This window comes from Phyllobates terribilis, unplaced genomic scaffold, assembly GCF_046119375.1.
Source record: "Phyllobates terribilis strain yellow unplaced genomic scaffold, ASM4611937v1 Scaffold_4__5_contigs__length_816908805, whole genome shotgun sequence".
NCBI classification, from domain to species: Eukaryota; Metazoa; Chordata; class Amphibia; order Anura; family Dendrobatidae; genus Phyllobates; species Phyllobates terribilis.
The window spans coordinates 625887005-625910262 of record NW_027362764.1 but is presented as its reverse complement, the minus strand read 5'-3'; the positions used below and the strand labels follow the sequence as shown (position 1 = coordinate 625910262).

At 37.5% G+C, this 23258-nt stretch overlaps 1 protein-coding gene across 2 annotated transcripts in view; it reads left to right on the top strand.

Annotated features, from left to right (window-relative positions):
• The first annotated feature begins 99 nt into the window (after positions 1 to 99).
• The window catches only part of TOX (thymocyte selection associated high mobility group box), a 336399-nt gene continuing 313240 nt past the window's right edge, over positions 100 to 23258 (top strand). The window contains exon 1 of one of the 2 annotated variants that reach the window (XM_073679334.1): positions 100 to 608. In XM_073679334.1, coding sequence (XP_073535435.1) covers positions 507 to 608 — 102 coding nt within the window. In that variant the 5' untranslated portion in view covers positions 100 to 506. The remainder of the gene's footprint in view (positions 609 to 23258) is intronic. The other variant, XM_073679335.1, reaches the window with a different exon arrangement.

Here is a 23258-nt window from a genome sequence, read left to right as displayed (position 1 = left end):
GGGCTCTGCAGCGCATGGATTTTCAGGACAAAGAGAAAGTTAACATCTACCAGTAGATGGCGCTGTTTAGGTCAACAGATCCAACGTGTCTAATAGCAGAAAACACGCTCCTATCCATACACTGCTCCCTCCTCCTCTGGCTGAGCACGGGGCAGCCATTCTGCGAGCTGGGGGAAGACAGATCCCCTTGTTCACAGGAGATCAGCAACGATCCGGCAACTTCAAAGCAGAATTTGGAGGGAGAAATCAGGGGACACCCAGGAACTGATCGCCAGGGCACAGTGACTACTTTGTTCCCTGACTTGTGCACTGCTGGTGTCACCTTGCTCCCTGCACAGTGGAGTTTATGGGTGACTTACAATACATTGCAGTCTATGTGAGGATCCACATGCAGCTGTGAAGGAGGCTTCAGCCCTGTCCTTGGCTCTTCTTTCCTGCATCACTCTTGTCTTTTTCTGCTGCTGGACATACAACTAGATTGGAGTTTCCTTGATGTGTACAGTGCAATGGATGTGAGATTTTACCCTCCACCAGCACAGGCTCCTGCAGCTCCTGACACCCCCTGTCTGGGACCAGCCCCCTGTTTGGACCCCTACTATTGTAACAAGGTGATTTCATATGTTTCTGTTGCCTTTGCTTTTCTTTGCTCCTTGCATGCACACAAAGCCATGTACTGCATCCATACTGTGTGTTTGCCTTGCCCTGGACTTTGTGTAGTTGATGTTCTGCTGGATACTGTGTGCAATTGGGGAGGGGGGCACACACAGTCTCCTGCTAGATTAGGATAACTCCAGACCATAGATCTTACTTTCATCCTAATGAGCTGGGCTGTACTGTGACATTAGCAATGCTATGATGTTGTATTGTCAGCCTCCACTCCTTATTTACTGCCTGCACTATGTACATAGCAAGCATTGCTACCTGCCTGACTTGGGACTGCTGCGTCCTGCTATGCTGCACTAATAATCTGCCCTGATACATAGATACAACCATATGTACAGACATGTTTTATATCTACAGACATGTTATGTATATCTATATATACAGTATATAGATATATATATAGTGTATGTGTGTACAGCACTGCCTAAATGGGTGCAAACCACCCCCAAGGAAACTGGCAAGTTTCCTAGCAAGGATATAAAAATACAAAAAAAAGGAGGCAGCACAACCAAAATAGTAAAAAAGTAAGGATCCTTTATTCACCAGCATATATGTACATATATCTATATATATATATAGATATATATATATGAGTCAAACATTTTCCACATTAATAATCTAGTGTAAATTATACCATAGCAAACACTAGGGCAGGGGTATCAAAATTGTCAATAATCCAAATGAGGATAAAAAGACTTAATGACGTGGGTCCATCTTTTGTGTTATTTTCCTTTGCGACACATTGTGATCCTGTCCCTTATGTCTTCAGTCATTACGGTATAACCACTTTGCATGACATTCGACTAAACACGCCCCTTTCTAAAGCCAAAAATTACGATAAAGAGCAATTGGTATGTGTCCCAGAAAATGGCGTAATTCGTTCATAAATAGGACTTTTTCTTGCACCCTTGACACACGTGCATAAAAGTTACACTGATGTCTCAATACAAACATCCCAGTCTCGGTTTTAATCAACCTGAGCGTACAAGACATTACTTATTACTGTCATTACATCCGCCTGTCAGGACGGGCACCATGGGATTTAAGTTGCCCAGAGTTGTACAAGTCTGGAGTTATTTTATATCATGACTGTATTACTGCACAGTGGCAGCAGGCGATTGTGTGCATGAATTACACTCCCCTGCACTGATGTGATGAGGTTTGTGTGCATGAATAAAAATAGCTTGTTTAGCACAAAACACTTCCATGACAAAGGCAGCTTTTCAGGCTTACAACCATGCTGGGGAAAGTGCAGTGTGTGTCCTGCTAAGTGGCTCACATTAAAAGTTTAGCATTGCAAGTCACCATGGAATTGGTATTATAGTATTATTGAGTCTATTAACCACAATCAATGCTGAAAAAATGCAGATAATTGTCTCCATATATCCATTAAAAAACGATATGCGCTCTTATGGGATTGTGCATTGCTTTGTTACATTATACCTGAGCACAGTAGGACAAGCTACACACTACTAAATGCTCTTAATTCTGCCCACTTCCACAGGGTTGTGTAATTAACCCCGATAATTAGTTTTCTGTTACTGATGAATACCAGTGATGGCGGCACACTTTCATGTTTAATACACAATACGGTATTCTGGATGAGACGGGGGGCGATGGGAGAATTATTCTATTTTGTTTACCAGTCGTCGTCCTCTAGGATCACAAAATGTATTTTCCATCTATGTACTGTAGTCAAATGTAACAATAAACCAGTAATGTAATTGAGTTCAGTGACCTTACAGCGTGTAACCAGATCCGTCTTCAGCCTTAGCTAAGTCACTAATTGCTGGTATTAAGAACTACTTCTTAATGTTGGATCCTAATTTCATACATGCATAAGCCGCTTGCGTTTTCTATCTGATGTCTTTACTGACTTCTCCTTTCCATTAATATACATTATCCTGGAGGAAGAGGCTTTTTGTCCTTGAGTATCACTTCTCAGATGTATCATTATTTGGGTGATGTTGACAGTGGATTTTAAAACAAAACACCCGGAATGTAACATTGTATCTGTTTTTCAGTGGATGTGTCAATAGAATGTGGTAACGTTCAATATTTACAATTGGAAATTAATGAAATGTAAACAAGGGGGGGTTATAAAGAGATATATTTGTGTTTTACTTTTTTCTTTGTGAATTGCATATAATTACTCCAACCTAAGTGCTCCCATTATGTATCATTATTAAGATGATAGACACAATGAAGATAGATCTCTGCTGTTCTGCAGTCACTACTGTCGCGCTGGTTGGTTACTGTTGGAAATAGCTGGAGGATCTGATAGCAGCTTGGACAAACTCATCCAGACGCCTATCTTGTAATGCTTGTAGCTTGAGGGATAGCTACCTATCAGACATTTGTCCAGCTATCAAATAGCAGCCACTAATCAATACAAGGCTACTTTAAACATCAAGTTCCTCAGCGCCTGATTTAACAATACATCCAGAATAAAAATTGACAAAGGTGTCAAACAAATTTAGATAAATGTATTTGTTATGGAAGAATACAAAAAAGACTTATTCGTGTTGCTCTTGGGTATCTTATCATATATAATAAGTGTGCGGTGTTACACTTTGGGGTGTTGTGTTTGTAGACTGTTTCTCTGTATTATGAAATGTCTATTCACATAAAAATGATAGCACCATAATGATATTTTGACACTTCTAGCAGATGTTAGTCTCGCCGATGAGAGGGAGTCTGACCCCTGCCATCAGTAGGAGAGAAAATAATGGTCTACACCGCTTCCTATGGTGAGCCTCAAAGAAGCGTGCACTAGATTTTGTGAGCTAAGCTCCTTCAGGAGAAAATGAAGTCTACAACCCCTTCACTTTCTACTTATACAGATATTTTACCTCTCAGGGTAATGAAAGCGTGCGGAGATGTGCTTAAAGATTACTTTGCTAAAGAGCTTGCAGTTGCAAAATAGGACCCAGAGAACTGGAATTTTTTTTGCTTCCAGTTTTGAAATTTCTATTTTCTGAAATATATAAAGAAAAATATGCTAAATGAATGTACAATACCTAATTCTCCCTCGTCTACTGCAAGGACCGCTTCATGATCTGCGCATATTATGTTACATTATACACCCTAGTTATTACTTCTTCTAAGCCTACCCATCAAGCCTTGCTATTTTTTAGATATTCTTTCCACCTCTTTCCAAAACATGCTATTATGTTGTCGGATATGACTAGCATTTAAGATATTACCTTTCATAGATGAATGGATTGAATGTGCAAGCTTCGAATGGTTGAACATTTGTGTTCTTCACTTTCCACTGCATTAATGTGTTGTTTCAAAATATCATTCTTTTTCATTGCCCACAAACGACTACGAAAGATTTTTTTGTTGAATTGAATTTTCAGTCTAATTAACTGTTATTGATTTGCTTGTAAGTGAAAATGGGCAAACGGAGAGACAGTCTTTTCTCAGTTCTAAAATATGATGTGATGGCTAGAACAATCACAAAATATTCTCTTATTATTTAACGGTAATGGTTTTTCATTGTCTGTGGATATATGTCCAGTGAAAGCGCATTGGCACCAGACCTTGTAAAAACAATATAATGTAATAGGGCCCTAAGGTGTTCCTTGTACTGAAACCCCAGCGAGCTACCTATAGTTTGTGGCCATTGGTTGTATTTTCTGTATAGGGCACAAGAAATAATCATGTATAGATTCCAAACATTTCACTATTTTAACATGTCTGCACCAAGAAAGGTGATAATATTCTGTTTTTATATCATTTTAAAGCCAAGCTCCATCACACATTTGGTACCTTTTGGGATCCATTTACCAATCCCGGTATGGTCCAGTATCCGGGCCTTATTGGATATATTACTTCTGTGCAACAATAACGTATCTCATATCTTATTCTAAATTTAGCTAACATTATAGAGATAAAGTTTACTGCAATTGGTCAATAAAACATTATATACTGTACCTTCGATCTACAAAAATAGGTTTCATTCGTAGACTTCAGGTTAAAGGGGATCTATTTTGATCATTATCACCAGTCAACTAGATTTTACTAGATTATCACAAAATTATGATAGGTGGGTTCTGATTTCTAAGAATGACGTCATTACCAACAATGAGGGGCCCAAATTTTCCGTTCATGGCTGAAGAATTTACCATCTGCATGGAGCGACTATAAAAAAGGTTCTCGCATTCGGCTGCATCGAATGTTCCCATTCACTGTGAGTGAAATTGCGTGAAACAGCCAAAGGTGAGCACTTTCAGTGGTGACTGTACATTTATGGGTAATAATTGTTCCCAATTGAACGCTACCTACCTAATTTTTAAGATCTATCCGATTGACTGATCATAACAAAAGAAAAAGATGACAAAGGACTATTCTCTTAAAAAGGACCGTCGCCAAGTCAAAAGTAGTTAGATTTCGCTCTTATTCTATTCACCAGTCATTACTTTTATTTGTTGCTGTTTTAAATCTGCTACACAGTTCAAGATTATCTTTCTAAATAAGGCACTCCATGTTTTCTCCTTGCTTCTAACAGTTCAAGATATACAGGCCTTTCTATTTAATGCACATTTTTATAGTCTTTACCAAGTGGGCGGTTCTCATCGGATTCTTTGTCAGTGAGTCTATAAGCTACTCTGCATACACCACCCCCTTGGTAAAGCTCATAACAATTAGCATGAAATCAAAAGTCCCAGATCTCTAAAACTGTATGGTAGATTTAAATAAAAAAAAAAAAGAAGAATTTAACATAGCTTACCGGGAGGCGGCGGTAGTGGAGCGGGGTCACAGGAGGCAGGGTCGCTGCTGCAGGAAGCTGGCGGCGGCGGCGGCAGGAGTGGGGCAATGCTGTGGGCCCAGGGCTGGGACGAGGGGGTGTCCTGGCGATGCAAGACTGCGGGCCCCGGGCATTCAGAAAATGTTGGTGGTGAGCGAAGTCTCCACAATTCGCATTGATTTTCTGGCGGGCTTTGAGGAAGTAGTCGCCAGAGGCGGCGCCTGCGGAGATTGAGATCTCGGGAGCCTGCAGCCTCGCCCCACTCCTGGAGCCGCCGGCCTCCTACAGCAGCGACCCTGCCTCCTGTGACCCCGCTCCACCTCAGCCGATCCCTCCCTCGGATTACAAATATCCCATATTTGGGAAAAAAAAGTGCATCTTATAATCCTAAAAAGACGGTATTTAGGCCGGGGTCCCACTAGCGTATGGCATCCGATGCGATATGCTAATGACATTCGGCTCCTGCTCTGCTGCGTTATTATTTTGATATTTTATCATAGTGTATATATAATATATATATATACTGTATGTACTGTATATATAATATATATATACTGTATGTACCATATATATACGTTTTTAATCTACAAAGTATATTGCAGTCATTCTAACCCTAATGGCCACTGGATTGTCGAACATTGCATTTCACATATCTAGACTGACATTGAATACAAATTTTATTCATATATCGGGTTGCGAATATGACCTAAAGTCTTAAGCCATTCTCAACTTTAGATGTATTACCTATTTTAATTATTTTTCACCAAATATGCTGGGCAATCCTGAAACAATTTTATTTTGGTCAAAAGAAATGTTTTTTCAAGTCTGTGTTTGATTCTAATACATATGTATGGACATTTTTGAGAAAAAGTCAGGTCAGTGCAGTTTTTTTCGTTTGCATAATGCTTAGGAATGTTATGATCCACATGGATCTGGCATTCATCCAGGAGAAAAATGTACACCTTCTCAGAGGCCACCATCTGCCATGCAAATCTGCACACAGTAACAAAAGTCTAGTAGAAAATGTAAAGAAGAGAATGTGTGACTTTTAGAAAGGTTCTACAAAAAATGTTCTTTGTGCCCCTAAACAATTTGGCACATGTTCACAGATGAACTTTACAAATTGTAGCCATATTCAAGTTTTATATAAAATAGTTCTGGATGAGTTTGTTATATATTTCAACTGTTTAGTAGAATGTTTTTAAGGGGCACTTAAAAAAATACACTTACAAAGTTGTGATTTAAGCTCTGAAGCCTATAAAAATGTGAATACTGCTCTCTACTACTTCACACGCTGTAAATTAGTATCAGTACAAGACAAGTAACGCAATATATTTACAAACTTAGACCTGTTTCACCATTGTATTTATGGATCATGTAAAGTTGAGGAGCTGGAGTATATTATCAGTATTTCCTTAATATTGTATTGATATTCTGAATACAGAATAGAGATGGGCTGTCTGCTACAAATGGAAAAGTCATAGTGGTCCTGATGCCATATGAATAACATAGATGAAATACGAATGAATCTGTATTTTGAACACTCTCTATAGACTTCAATGAGTACAATTCACATGAGTGTTCATGTGAATCAATCTATTGATCACCATTAAAAGTGGTCATACTCAACTTTTTATGTAGATCGATAATATGGAAATTGTAAAATAATGCTGTACTGTGTTGAAAAATGGACACAAATTTCACATCAATCATTGTTATCTTTGTAATAACCAGCAACGCTCCTTATCCTAAGAAATTGTGCATCCTACAGGTTGTTTTTTTTTTACTTTTAGTGTAGTTAGGGACTTTCATCCTACAAAAGTTGTCATAGAGCTTCTGTGGAGCCTATATAGCGTTCTGTATCAGTGCTTGGCAGGAGCTTGATTGTTCCTCTCCCCAAGCAGCTCATATCTGACGTGTTTTGGGCGATTGGTCCGAGTCACAGGTCCCGGACCTCACCAGTCTCTTGGGATTTTCAGGTCCTGTCACATATTTAAAAAAAAAGATTAGAAAAATTGTAGACACCCTTTAAAACACCCTCTACTACAGTGTCTGTGCACCGCAATATGTGCCTCACATTCACATGTCCACTGCAACTAATCACTAGCCCCAACAGTCTTATAACGTACATGCTAGCATCATAACTGAAACCAAAGATTGGCTGCAACAATTCTGTACATGTTCGGTGTATAATCAGAGGCTAATGCAGGGCCACCAGGGTGAGTGACAGGTGAATAATTGTTGTTTTTGTTTTTTAATCTATCACATTCTTGCTCCTTTACAATTGTTTTTTAAAGTGTTATTCTCAAAATATGAAAGGGAACCTGTCTCCAGAAAAAACATTATTAACCTGCCTGACGCCTGCACGTAGCCTCATCTTAACTGGAGTGGAGGTGCACTGCACATTCTCGACTTCGACACAATCCATTGTCTACGGAACCACCAGAAATACCAGAGGGCTACACTTGGCTTTTTCCGGCAGTCACATAAACAATTAATTGATCAGAGGTCGAGAATGCGCACCTCTACTTCATTCGAGATGGGGTGGTGCACAGGCCATCTCCTTGGTTCCTTAGTCTAGATCTCAGGATTGTGGGGCTACCAGCGGTAAGACTCCAAGTGATCAGAATGTGATCACTTATAGGGGACAACTTAATATTTTAGGAATAAAACTGTAAATCCTGGGAAACTTCTTTGAAATATACCCCAAAGCCAAAACTGGTGCAGGACGTGAGAGTTACCTGTCATTTCAGGACAATTATCAGCCATCGAAAAATAATCTACTGAATTGGGACAGCTTGGAGCTCTAGACAGCCAACCACGTAAGCCTACCATGAACTTGTTCCCCCACTAATGTATTTTTGTAGAAAAACGTGTTTGATGTCACAAAGCTGAAAGTAATGGAATGGCGCTGGAATTACATGTCATTTAAGGCTGGTCCATTTTATGGTGGTGCTATTTTTTGTTGTCTACTTTATTTAATTTGCTCGTTTTATTCCAATGACGTACATGTTGTATAATTAGTAATATTTCCTCTTTAATCATATTTACATATGGTATTTCAGAACTGCCATGAAAATCATATTATCCATGTTTATAGTGACATAAAATACTTCCATTCCTTTCAACCATGACTGGCTGATTTAATATATCTTGTACGTGGTTTGAGTTAAGCCGTTTAAATCAATATTGCATTATGTCAGATGGGTTCATAAAAGTCTGTTTTAATGGCCTCAGCTGTTCTTCAGTATGATTTTTGTTTAATGTAAAGTATTATAATTTCTAGTCATTGAGCTTCCAAGGACTCTTTTTGATCCAGTGTTTGATTTGCTTCCCTTGCCCATAATGTTAAAAGCGTCTGTATTTCTAAAACATTTGTGCTCTTGGCAACTTGAAGGATTGAGATGGAGGGTGCAAAATACTTTTCAGATGAGAAGACTCTGTCCATACCAAGTCAAAACAAGCTCATTATCGATACACATGTCATATCTAGCTAAGGGAATCTGTCAAAATCCTTCAGTATTTGGATCAGTGAATTTGTAGACTGTCCTGCTACTATTTATTGGCGGGTATGTTTTAAAAGCACAGCATGATGATGTTTATGCAACTAAGCTCCAGAAACTGATATTTGCATCTTGGAGCCTTGGCCGAAATCCTAAAAGGCTTTAGATGGAGAGTCTACTGTGGTTTCTATTGATATTTTAAGTATTTGATCAAGAATATCATAGTAACAACTGGCATTGTGCTACTGCTTCACTATAGGACATATATCAATTGAGTGAACTACTTGTAAAACAAGTTTAAAATGAGACACGTAGAAATTTGTAATGTCTGATTCCGGAATACAACTAGTAAAAAAATCGAAAAGAATATAAACAATACAATAACAGGACACAAAAAACAAATGCTCCCAACTGGACAGGCTGGGATTTTTTTTTACTGCTAGTTGTTGATTTAGGGGATTACTGCCTAATGCATTATTTAAACCTTGGTCTGGTTTCACCCCTCAAAAACCTTGAATGCAAAATGATGACATTCTTTATACAATAAAAAAAAAAGAATATATTTCACCATTTGACAGATGCAGTCATGACCATTATTAATAAAAACCTCTTCACAGTGGAGGCTTAATATCAAAGCTAATGATTTATTTTATGTTAATGACTTTCTGCTGGAGCATAAAAGACTATTCATAATGGACTTTTCAGTACTCTGTTCAGTTACTAAGGCTAATGGGGTAATCTTTTCTTTGCCAGGTTTGAGCTTTTGAAGTAAATCACGCTGTTACTTTTATAAGCTTAATTCTTGAAATTTATTGCAAAAATCTAATTTTAAAGAACTGGTTGTAGAATTAATTATCAAAGAAAAATACAACTGCATATTAAATAAGCAATTTTTAAAGTGTGAAAAAAAAGAGATGATTACATTTAGGAAAACATACCATTCTTTATCATAGTATGAATCTCCTGGGATTGTACCAGTCTGAAACTGTTAAATTCTTTTGTGGGTTTTATCAGCAGACTAGTTACATCTGGACTTACACAATAGCATTACACCAAGTAATTTGCCTTGTAAAGTTCACATCAAGTGCTAATCATGAGTTTTGGTCATTAAATACCTCCTATCTCACTCCCCTGATGCCCATAAAAGCCGATTATATTTGTGGCACCAGTTCAGGTGCAGCTGCTGGGCATTAATAATACATTATAGTCCCTCTAATAAACACAACAAAGGTTGTCACCTTAAAAAGACTACATCACTTACACTCATCTCTGTTCTGCATTATTAAAATTATGTGCTCAATGTAGCCGGAAAAGTAATAATTGGCAATAGAGGCAATTAATACAGATCTCATGCGGACATGCTCCTGTAAATACTATCATGTTTAATCTTGTCTTAATTGATTGTTTCTATCTGCGGTATTTATAAATATTGAAAACAAAGACTTATAGCTAAATCTGAGCAATAATCCTTCCTTTAGTTTTTGCAAATTATAGATATTTTCTGTAGGGTAAGTCCACAGCAAGCTCCATAAATGAAAGGTTTTGGTATCACTCCATTTCATCATTAGCCTTATTATTTAGATATTATACTGTAGGGCTGATATATTGCTACCAGAGTTACAATAAGTCATACTTAGGCTGTGTGCCCACTATGCATTTTTTAAGCGTTTCCGCAGCGGCAAATCCGCTGCAGAAACGCTTAAAAAATGCCGGTTAGAAGGTCTGCTATGTTCCCCAATGATAATCCGCATGTTCTATGCACATGCTGCGGAAATTTCCGCTGCGGATTATCATTGCGGAAAAATTCGCAGCACTGCCAATTATTTTGCATAATCGCAGCGTTTTCGCCGCCATTGACTTGCATTGAATCGCTTAATATCCGCATGACTACATGTGCACATGCGGATATTAAGCGATTCAATGTGTGGATGGTACCTGGGTCTGGAGAAGAGGAGACTCTCCTCCGGACCCGGGTACCATAGTACCTGTAAAAAAAAAAGAATTAAAATAAAAAATATACATTATACTTACCTTCTGATGGCCCCCGGTCTCCATAGCAATGGCTCCCCGGCAGCTCGTGATGGTCTAAAAGGACCTGCCATGACGTCATGTGACAGGTCACGCGACCGCTGACGTCGGCGGTCGCGTGACCCGTCACATGACTAAATGACGTCATGGAAGGTCCTTTTACACAACCGTGAGACATCGGGAAGACCGGACGCATCGGATAAGGAGACTGGGGGCCATTGGAAGGTGAGTATATGTTTTTTTTTTTACCATTTTTATTCTTTTTTTTAACTATCTTGGACACACTATATAAAATCCATGCCGGTTGCATGGATTTATATAGTGTGACCAAGTTGTCAAACACTTTCCAAGTGATGCTAAAATCGCTTGGAAAGCGCTTGTCAACCCACATGCGAAATCGCATGATCAAAACGCTTCACTTGCCCTTGTCCCTGGCAGGAAAAACGCATGTAAAATCTGCATGTGTTTTTTCTGCCAGGGAGATGCAGAAACGCTCAGGAAAAATCCGGAGCATTTCTGCATCGTGGGCACTTAGCCTGTGAGTTATAGGAGCATAATACATAGAGTATTAAATGAGATAGCCTCAAGTTGATTTGTATAAAGAAGACAGGCTCTTACACTACATTCTGTCCTGTTGCATAATCTCAGATTAATCCCTTCAAGAGATCCGCCATTTATTTACAATGCAAGTCGGAAGTGGGTGTGTGGAGCAAGCTCATGGGTGGGATCGGAAGTGGGTGTGTGGAGAAAGCTCATGGGTGGGATCGGAAGTGGGTTTGTGGAGCAAGCTCATGGGTGGATCCCACCCCATACCCTGCAGGTCATAGCTGTGTGTTACAGCCAAGACCTGCCTCTATTAATCGCGGATGGAGTGGAGCTAGCCTTCGTTTGTTAACCTGTTGAATGCCGTTGTCAATCTCTGACAGCGGCATTTAACACTTCACAGCAATGTCGCACACCCGTGACATGATCGCCTTTCGCCGATGGGTTACTATGACAGCCGGGGGTCTATTGAAGACCCCTTGCCTGTGATTATGGAACCCTTGAAACCATGCCTGTGGTCTGACCAATTACTTTGAGTGCCCCTCAATATATGTGGACCAACTTTATACAAGTTCATTCATAAGAACATAAAAGCAGAGTTTTTACAAATATACTTTAACTCTTCAACTTTAAATCCAAAACTATGTGGCTTTTGCATTACCTTTAACAATACAGTAGAAAGTTAAAACCTCTATTCCACACAGTTCATCCTACACCATTTAACCTTATGATACATCACAAGTATTTTCCCATTCACTGGTCCATTTTGCCCTACTGATAAAATAAAATACATTTGAAAAAGTAATGGGTAATGATAATTGAGCCACCTAACAGAGTGTGCTCTGGATCGTAAAGGCTTATTCTGTTTAATGCGGATTTTAAGTCCATAGTCCGTATCTCACAGAACATGCAGCCTCATTTTACGGCCTGAGAGATGAGATAATAGTTTCCCAATCACATTCCCAACTGGATGGCCAAAAATGCAGCTGTCTTGGTTAGGCTGCTATCTCCAAGAGAAAAATGGATGCATGGGCAAATACTCATACTGAAAGATTCACAAACAGCAAACAAAAGTGTATTGCTCTTTAAAGGGAGCCAGTCCAAGTATTCATGTTGCCTGAACCAAGGGATGGGTGGTATATCGACAGGCTCCCTTATTGCAAACAGCTGCTGCTTTTCGGATAAGACATAGTTTGAAAAGTAAGGGGGAGAAGAGTCAAGAATGACGATTCTTCTGAGTTGATCTCTCACTGCCTTCTCCCCGTCCACCTGTATATGATTGACAAGTTTCACGCCAATATGTAAATCAAGCTGAACTGGGAAGGGAGAAGCCAGAGGTAGCCTCTGAGCAGACTTCTCTCCCTTTAACAGGCTTTTTTATAAAAATATTTTAAGACTTACCCATAACTTAGTTGGGTAGCACATGGGCTCAGTGGTTAGCACTACTACTTTTTAATGCTGGGGTCCTGAGTTCAAATCCCACCAAAGACAACATCTTCAAGGAGTTTGTATGTTCTCCCCGTATTTGTGTGGGTTTCCTCTGGGTTCTCCGGTTTCCTCCCACACTCCAAAGACATACTGATAAGGAATCTAGATTGTGAGCCCCAATGGGGACAGTGATGACAATGTAAAGTGCTGTGGAATATGATGGTGCTATGTAAGTATAATAATAATCTTATTCATGAGGATTTTTTCCATGACATACAAGAGGAAACAGATGTAATTTTGGGAGGAACTTGAAATTGTTTAGGTTTGCTGCAGAACTATCACAGGAAAAAATTAATGTACTAACATTCTTGGTCATCCAGAATCATAGATGGTCTTTGTCGTTCTTCTACTAAGGCGACTAATGAATCCAGTATACTAGACTGTATATAAGTCATTGAGTCTTTTTTATTCCATTTTATGTGTTACCGAACATGTCAGCAAGCTGGTTGGAACATTTTTGAATGGCATAAAATATATACACTTGGTGTTGAAAAATGTATCCAGATTTCAGCTCTGTAAAACGTGCGGCCAGTCCATAAGTGTAAAAACCAGGCTTTTATGTTGTTTAAGGCTTAGTGTTCTGACTGATGTGAACCAGAATGACATTGGTTTATTGGTGAGTAAATGAATGGGAGTACTTTGAATTTGAACTGCTGCCAATTTTGCACAAACAAAGAGGCTAACCAAGGAAAGAAAGATTTTAAGTTAACTGCAAGGCACAATTATTCCATTGGTGGAATTCTACTTTGAGAGGCAAGCAAAATGAAAAAAAAGTTGAAAGTTTTCAAGTGCAGAGATGCAGATTTGAGCTCTATTATTATTTTTTTTGACTACATGTTTCTGCAAAAACTGTCTGGTGTATACTGTAGGTTCTGTATAATGTATTCACATGGCATCTTTAGTTTTTCCACACTGTGCCCTAAAGTTATTTGGCACAACATTATAGCTGTCCACTGCTGGAGTTCCCAAGTCTGTCTTTATCAAATAGAGGAAAATTGGAGTTTAATCAGTTATGGCACTTTCAGTGTGTAACATTCATTAACAAGACAATTTGTCATGACTATTAGCAGTCAGGATACATCTGCTCTCTCTTTCACTCTCTCTCACCCCTGCTCTTTCTCTTTACGTAACCCTCCTGTTAGATGTCTTTATCTCTCTTTTTCTTTCTCTAACTGCCTCCTTTTTTCCCTACAATTTTGCCCCCTCTTATTTTCCTCCTCTCTTCTGTCTCACATCTCTCTTTTTCTCACTCAATGCCCTTGTGTCTCACTCCCTTCATTTTTCTCTTTCCCTTTTTCTCACTTCTGCCCTTTTCCTCGTCTCCTCTCTAAGGATGCATTTGCATTGGTCGATAATTAGAAAACAAGCATTGCTAGGAAGTCTTGTTTGCCAATTATAGATATGCCTAATCAGGCTGCCAATCGAATGAGCAAAATGCTAACTTTAAAAATCATTTATCTTGTTAACACCAGCACATGTTCTGTGTAAACATGTCATGTTCTGCCGAGAACAATGATATTTTCTGCGCACAGAACGATTGTATTAACGATTATTCTGTATTCATGGAAGTGCGGTTCGCCTTTGTAAACAAGCTGTAAAATGAGCCAATGGCAGTCATTTAACAACCGCGATCAGCCAGTATAAATGCATAGTAACATAATAACATAGGTTGAATAAAGTCCTAGGTCCATCAAGTTCAACCTTCCTCCCCCAAATCTACTCCCTACACTAACACTACCAACTAACTCGGACTAGGCCTCACAAATGTATTATTATTATTAATATTTTTATTATTGCTGCACTATCACAGTTAAAAATATACCCGTTTCTAATTTAATTTTTTAATTAGTTTTATCTTTTGTATTACTCTTGTGCTTCTAGTAATGGTATTACTAAAATCCCTATGCCTAAATCTGTTGATCCAGAAGAAGGCAAAAACCCCAGGACAACTTCAGCCAACTTGTGCCATGGGGAAAAATTCCTTCTTGACCTCGAGAAAAGGCGATCAGTACAAGAACCCTGGATCAAACTTAATTATAATACTAGTTATGTGATTACTATTACCGTACTAAATGTACTACTATAGGTGTAACATTTTGTCTAATTTAACTGTAACCCACAATGTTATGTGTATCGAAGAAATCGTCCATCCCTATTTTAGAAAACTGTTATTGAATAACATTGGTCCATGTGCTATCCATTTTTTCTTGCAGTATTGTGCACGAGCCCATACTCTGTATCCCTGTCTTTGTCTTTTTTCTTTTTTTTAAATCTCCTCTTCCTCTTTCTCTCTCACTCTCTCTGCCTTCAGTAACTATTTATGAAAATATCTCAGTGTATTGAATTATAAAGTTTTTCATCCAAATTGTACTCTGCCGCTAATGACTTAAAGCAGACAAAAGGATTTAACAAGCAGGACACATTTATTCCTGCAATGCAAAGCTTTTTATGAATGTGTATTCTGATAGGAGAATAATATGCTCCCGCTAATTAATTCTGTTTTGTGCAAAGCCTGTCTTTTATGTTCACCTATGAAGGATTAATTTGGCTAATTGATTTTGTGTGAAAATAATGAAATAAACATAATTTCTATCAGTGTTTCTTTCTGTTTCCAAAGAGTATTTAAAATAGTAATGGCGCATATTTTTGGGAAAAAATTCTAGGCAATTAATTATTTTAGCAGAATTTTTTAAATGTGTTATTTGTTTTATTTTTTTATTTCTATGTTCTCATCACATTAAACAATATATAATTTACTATTATTCATTGGGAAAGCTCCTGGGGTATTGGCCCCATTATGTATGGGAACCCATTGTTCACGAGTGTCCTCTTGACATAAACCAGGGAGGTATGCTATTCAATAAAGAGGCATCCAATGAAAATACCACATAGCCATAGTAAGATAGGGTCTATGGGTGAGATATGTTGAGAAATACTTTTAATTTGGGAAATACTTCTGATACAGGAATCTAGCTTAGTGTGAACAAGAGCTCAGTGTGGCTTCTTTAACCATTATAAATCAATTAGATCCACCAAGATTCACTGGGATCTGTTATTTCTTTTACTTATATTGCGCCGTCATATTCCGCAGCTCTTTACAGATATCATCAGTTTTTTACAGATATCACTTTCCCCATTGGGGCTTACAATCTAAATTCCATATCTCTATGTCTCTGGAGCATGGGGGGAAACCGGAAAACCCAGAGGAAACCCACGAACACAATGACAACATATCAACTCATTGCAAATGTTGTCCTTGGTGGGATGTCACTGATATATATATTTATTAGGAGTAAAAGAGACTTACGTAGAATTGACCCATATCACATACCACTTCCAGGTCACTAAGACTTATTTATTATAAAAAAAAATGTGTTGCCTGATGTATGGCATCTAGTCTTGCCTTTATATATTTACAGTAGGTTATATTTGAGCGTAATGGAAATAACCTGCTGGAAGGAGCAATAAAACTTTTTTTTTTTTTACAAAGTTTGTAACTAATCCAATAGACATTATGTAATTGGATACTTGAAAGATTATTAGCTTTCAACACGTGAAAGCTGAACCAGCACCAAAATACATACCAACAACCTTGTTCTAAAAGTTAAGGATATGTTTAGCATACCGGGAATAATATGCTCAGTAGAATACAATCCAATATTGCAAAAGCTACATCACATTTTTATTAGAAATATCTATCATACTAATCATCCAAATCTGCTCTCCATTATGTGCTACAATGCAAGAAAATAACACCACAGGAAAATATGTTGCATAAATTGCCTGCAGAACAATTTTCCGCTTCTTCCATTTTTTGCCATGTTGTTTCTTTCTTTCCTAATACAGTAGAGAAGCAGACTTCAATTATGTTTTCACAATCACTTTATTATATGAGCTGAAATGTGCTCCTGACACTCATATTACTCTTTACATATAACATCTGCAAGAAGGTGGTTGACGCCTGTCAACGGCTCTTCCTCTTTATAACCAATGTTTGCATTGTGTGTTGAAATAAAACTGTTCACATATCCGAGATTCCTTTCCTTCCATCTGTAACAAACTTTGAAATGTTTCAGCAACATATATAAAAAATATTATCCAGGTTGGAATTTATATTGCTTTTCTATGGGAGTTATGCATTTACATGTGTAACATATTACTCATACTTCATGTTAATGTAATCATAAAGTGGGGCCCATTCAAGGATAGAAAAGAAAACACTGACAGTAGAAAAGAACCACCAGGCCTGTGTAGGCTACAACATTGCTTTTCACTGCACGTGCGGGTGTGAATATAAATATATATATATATATGTATACAGTACATATTTTTTTTCTTTTTTTATGTATATATATCACAAAAGATCACAAAACAAATTTAAATATTAGACAAAGATAACATAAGTAAACACAAAATGTAGTTTTTAAATGAAGGTCTTTATTAAGTGAAAACGAAATCCAAACCTACAGGGCCATGTGTGAAAAGTGATTGCTCCCCCCCTCCCTTTAACACATAAATTAACTATGGTTTATGACATCTTTGAGAAGCTGAGTTCAATATCCCTAGCCACACCTAGACCTGATGACTGCCACACCTGTTTATAATCAAGAAATCACGTATATAGGACCTGCCTGACAAAGTGAAGTAGACCAAAAGATCCTCAACAGCTAGACATCATGCTGCCATCCACAGAAATTCAGGAACAAATGAGAAACAATGTAATTGAGACCAATCCGTCTGGAAAAGGTTATAAAGTCATTTATAAAGCTTTGGGACTCCAGTGAACCACAGTGAGAGCCATTATCCACAAATGGTAAAAACATGGAACAGTGGTGAACCTTCCCAGGAGCGGCTAGCTGACCCAAATCACCCCAAGAGCGCAGCGCAGACTCATCTAAGAGGTCACAAAAGACCCCACAACAACATCCAAAGAACTGCAGGCCTCAATTGCCTCAGTTAAGGTCAGTGTTCATGACTCAACCATTAGAAAGAGACTGTGCAAAAATGGGATGCATGGCAGAGTTCCAAGACAAAAACCACTGCTGAGCAAAAATAACATAAAGGCTCATCTCAGTTTTGCCAGAAAATATCTTGATGGTTTACAAGATTTTTGGGAGAATACTCTGTGGACTGACGAGACAAAAGTTGAACTTTTTGGAAGGTGTATGTCCTATTAAATCTGGCGTAGAAGTAACAGCATTTCAGAAAAGGAACATCATACCAACAGTAAAATATGGTAGTGGTAGTGTGATTGTCTAGCGCCATTTTGCAGCTTCAGGACCCGGAAGGCTTGCTGTGGTAAATGGAACCATGAATTCTGCTGTTTACCAAAAAACCCTGACGGAGAATGTCCAGCCATCTGTTTGTGGCCTCAAAGTGAAGCACACTTTGGTTATGCAGCAGGACAATAATCCAAAACGCACCAGCAAGTCCACTTCTGAATGTCTTAAGAAGGACAAAATTAATACTTTGGAGTGGCGTACTCAAAGTCCTGACCATAATTCGATTGAGATGCTGTGGTATGACCTTAAAAAGGTGGCTCATGCTCTGAAAACCTCCAATGTGGCTGAATTACAACAATTTTGCCAAGATGAGTGGGCCAAAATTCCTCCAGAGCATTGTAAAAGACTCATTGCCAGTTATCAGAAATGCTTGATTGCAGTTGTTGCTGCTAAGGGTCGCCCAACCAGTTATTAGGTTTAGGGGGCAATCACTTTTTCACACAGGACCCTGTAGGTTTGGATTTCTTTTGTCCTTCATAATAAAGACCTTCATTTAAAAACTGCATTTTGTGTTTACTTGTGTTATCTTTGTCTAATATTAAAATTTAAATTAGTTTTGTGATCTGAAACATTTAAGTGTGACAAACATGCAAAAGAATAAGAAATCAGGAAGGGGGCAAACACTTTTTCACACACCACTGTATGACTATATAGATATATTATATATTTCATATATATCTATAATATATTTATTCATACCCGCACCTACATACACATGTTTATATATATATATATATATATATATATATATATATATATATATACACAGTATATATATATATATATTTTTTTATGTATGTACGTATCTATATGTAACCAGTTCTAATTTGTCACTTTCTGATTTGTTCTAGTTTTGCAGTTTCAAACAAAAATTCATACAAAGTGTAAGATAAGTTAACCAAAGTGGACACATAATACAGTCTTTAAAAGATCGTTTTAACCATACAGCCAATATTTGTTTTTACGTTTTCATTTTTTTCTCCTCTTTTTCCAAGATCCATAATTTTTTAATTCCTCGTCATAGCCATACGGGGGCTTGTTTTTTTGTGGGATGAGTTGTATTTTTTAAGGACCCCACTCAGTATTTACTATATGGTGAACTGAAAACAAGGAAAGAAATTTTAAGCGATGTTCAATATATGCAATTCTGCCACTTTTGGGTTTCATCTTTACGGTGTACATTGCACGGTAAAAATTTCCTGGCAACATGATTGTTCAGGCCAGTACAATTATGGCCACGCAAAAACTATTTTAGTAGCAAAAAATATGAACTTTGTAAAAAAAAAGTTGTACATGTTGCTATGTTCTGAGACCCATAATTTTTTATGTTTCCTATCAAGCTGTATAAGGGTTTGGTTTTTGTGCATAGTTAGCGATAGTTAGCGATAGTTTTTATTGGTACCATTTCGAGGTACATTCAATGTGTTGATCACTTTGTGTTACTTTTTGGGGGAGGTGCAATAATAGTTTTGTTGCTTTTTTTGTTTACGGCATTTATCTTATGGATTAAACAACTTTATATTTTATATTTTGATACATCAGACTTTTACGGATGTGACAATACCATCATTTGATCACATCATTGAATACTGCAGTATTGCCGTATGGGGGGGTCATATACCTCATTACAGTGAAGAACATTTCTATACCTCCCCAAATACATAAATAATAAAAATTGTGAAGTGTACTTCTAATTGTACAAAATAAATAATTATACTGCAGGTTCTGCTGTGCACAATAATACATATGTATATTATTCCACTGGACTAGTGCACAGCAAATGTGATACCAACAGTCACAGAAGGGGTCAAAAAGTAATCTGCCAACATATAGACCTGTAATTTTACCTTTTATTGTGGGTAAAATGTTTTTAGGTTTTCTAAGGTATGCTTTCCTGGAGGAGCTCTTAGGCCACATGCACACGTTGAGTTTTGGTGAGTATTTTACCTCAATTTGTAAGCCAAAATCAGGAGTGCGTGATAAATACAGAAGTGGTGACGTGCTTCTATTACACTTTTCCTCTGATTGTTCCACTCCTGGTTTTGGCTTATAAATACTGAGGTAACTCATCAAAACTCAACTTGTGCACGTGGCCTTAATGTAAATTGTGCAGAGCTCTCTGCCCTGATCTATGGCCTGGTTTGAGCTTCTGATGAGATCCTGATCTCAACTATGTGTCAAACAACACCCTGAAAAACTGCAACATAGTGGATCAACTTTTCCACAGCTTTCACACTCTTTCAACAAAAAATAGCCTAGATAGTCCTTTTTGGCCATCTAAAATCTCTATTGTATGGTCAGGTTTACTTTCCTAAGCCAAGAAAAACTACTTTTCCCAGTAAAGTATCAATTTATGTTATTTGAGGCCTTGCGGTTAAACAGTAGCTTTACTGAGACTTTAGAAGAATGTTTCCATGTCTGATCGTTGCTCAAATTAATTTTTTATTTTTTTTTATATAATCCACCAATGTTAAGCTAGGTGAAGCTGAAATCAAGCTGATATACTGAAATGAACTTTTTAATAAATCTGCAAGTGTTAAGCTTAAGATGGTATAGCATAAATTTTATGCCATACAGTATATAAAAAACTAAAGTGTACCTCCAACTATAAGTGACTTCTAATGATTAATAGGAGATATAAGTGGCATTGTACCTCCAATATGCAAAAATATGTGCTTTTGTGGTCAATGACTTTTCCCATTTTAAAGCCTAAAGATTTTTCATCAGTATTGTCATTTGTACGCCATCCATATGGTATTTTTAGTTATACATCAGCAGTCAATACATTTTACAAGACCAAAAGCTATTTCCTAGGTTAATATTTGCAGTGTATTCTTAAAAATGTGGATGCTATACGTTTAATCTGTATGGGATCTGATATTTTTACACGCCTATAGACTTGCAGAGGTAAATCTCAACTGAAAAAGACTAGTGCATGCTGCAATTTTTTCACACAGATGTTCAGTCTGTGTAATCTGAACAGCATAATTGAATAACATCGGTCCTAGTTCTGTCCATGTTTTGTCAAGTTTTTCTATGGACAGCACTTGGATCGAAAATACAGTTGTGTGAATGTAGTCTACTCAGACAAAATAGAGGGATATACTTTTATGTAAGAAAGAAACAAAGACATCAGCACACTGGTATAGAAGTTTTTCCATGATGGGTGGGGTGTACGGAGACTCCAGTCCAGTTCCTGGGTGATAAGCATAGAAAAAGGTGTTGAAGGGGATCCAGCAGCTGCAAAAATTGGGTAAGTTAATAAGTCACATTTATTTGGATACTAAAGCCAAGGGAAAAATTAAATCATAATGAATGAGAAACAGAGAGACACCGGGTGTACGCATTTCGAGCTCTGCTTCTTACTCAAAACGTGTAGACCCGGTATCTTTCTTTTTTTCTCATTCATTATGATTTTATTTTTCTCTTTGTTTTAATGTCCTAATAAATGTGATGTTTTAACTTACCCAGTTTTTGTGGCTGCTGGATCCCCTTCCACGCTTCTTTATCGATTTCTATGTACCTATGTGCAGTCATGCAGTAGGTGCAAATAGAAGTCCCCAATATCTCATCTAAGAGACCAGTTTGATATGCACAGTGTATTTCATGAACAGTGTACTTTACAAAAGTAGAACAATGTTAAATAATATTATTTATATCATATATTTATAATTTACAGTTGTGCCTTAGTAATATGGCCTCTGGCGTATTTTTTCTGCATTATTCTATCCTTCTAATTCCATTTATGTAAAAAGCATTACATGGACTATTACAAAACACAGAAGTAAAGTTTATTTATGACCTTCCCAACATGTTCTAGGATTCAATCCATATTGAGTTTATTCTGTCTCATTTTTACTATACTTGAGAGAGTTGAAAATGGCATAATAAAGAAATATGCATACACGCTTTATGAGAAAAGAATGTTTTTTATGTTATTATTGCATCTTGGAAAACTGACTCAATTATCATTTGTTTCAGAAACTCAGAGTTACATTTTTATTCTTTAGAATGTCTTATTAACTGTCAGAGTGCATTTCCTGAACTCATCATAGTAATGGTGAAAAACGCAAGTGTTTAAATGGGTTTTCTCATCATCATAAAAATAAACAACTTAGCAATTTACTTATTATTAAAAATTCTCTCAGTTCTCAAGAATGGAGGAATTGTTAATTCTATCGTGTAGTGTTTGTTGTTTAGTTTACTGACCACCTCTGCAGTCTATCGGAGGTGTCCCGTTTCCTAGGCAGCGTATCGGGCCAGCTTCAGTCCTCCCGTTCTGCTCCAGTGCTGCAGAAACAAAGCTTCACCTGCTTGCAACATGGAAGAGAGCACAGATCAGGCAAGAGGCTCGGCCATGCTGCTGGTCCGAACTGTCAATCGTCAGGATCGCAGAAAGCCCCCAGCTAACAGGAGACTGGGAAGATTAATCATGAAAATAAACCATTAACTAATAGTTACTATTTTGCCGAAAAAAAATAAAAGTCATGTTCAATACCATCAGTGGTTAGGAAAGGTATAATTAGATAAATGATATGGCTACTTATTAAAAGTTGGCAAAACATATACAAGATACTGTTATTAACCTTAAATTGTTAATACATTTTTGTATCTCTTTCTCATGACATAATGAAGTCTCCTTGCACATTATATTTGAGAAATCCTCATGTGCAAGTGTATATATAAAATTTATGGGTATAGAAGATCACTTGGTATACAGTGCTGTTCTCCATTATTGGCACCCCTTCATTTTTTTCATAGACTATACAATATCCTCAGAAATAAATGGAAATGTACCAAAGTTATATCTTCAGGATTTTTCAATTAGTGGTCCAAAGTAATACAACAATTAAACATTGTTTTTCAACTTCCATGTTGCAATTTCAAAGAAGAAACAGAATAAACAGCATAGCAGTGGTTAGCACTGCAGCCTTGCAGCACTGGGGTCCTGGGTTCAAATCCCACCAAGGACAACATCTGCAAGGAGTTTGTATGTTC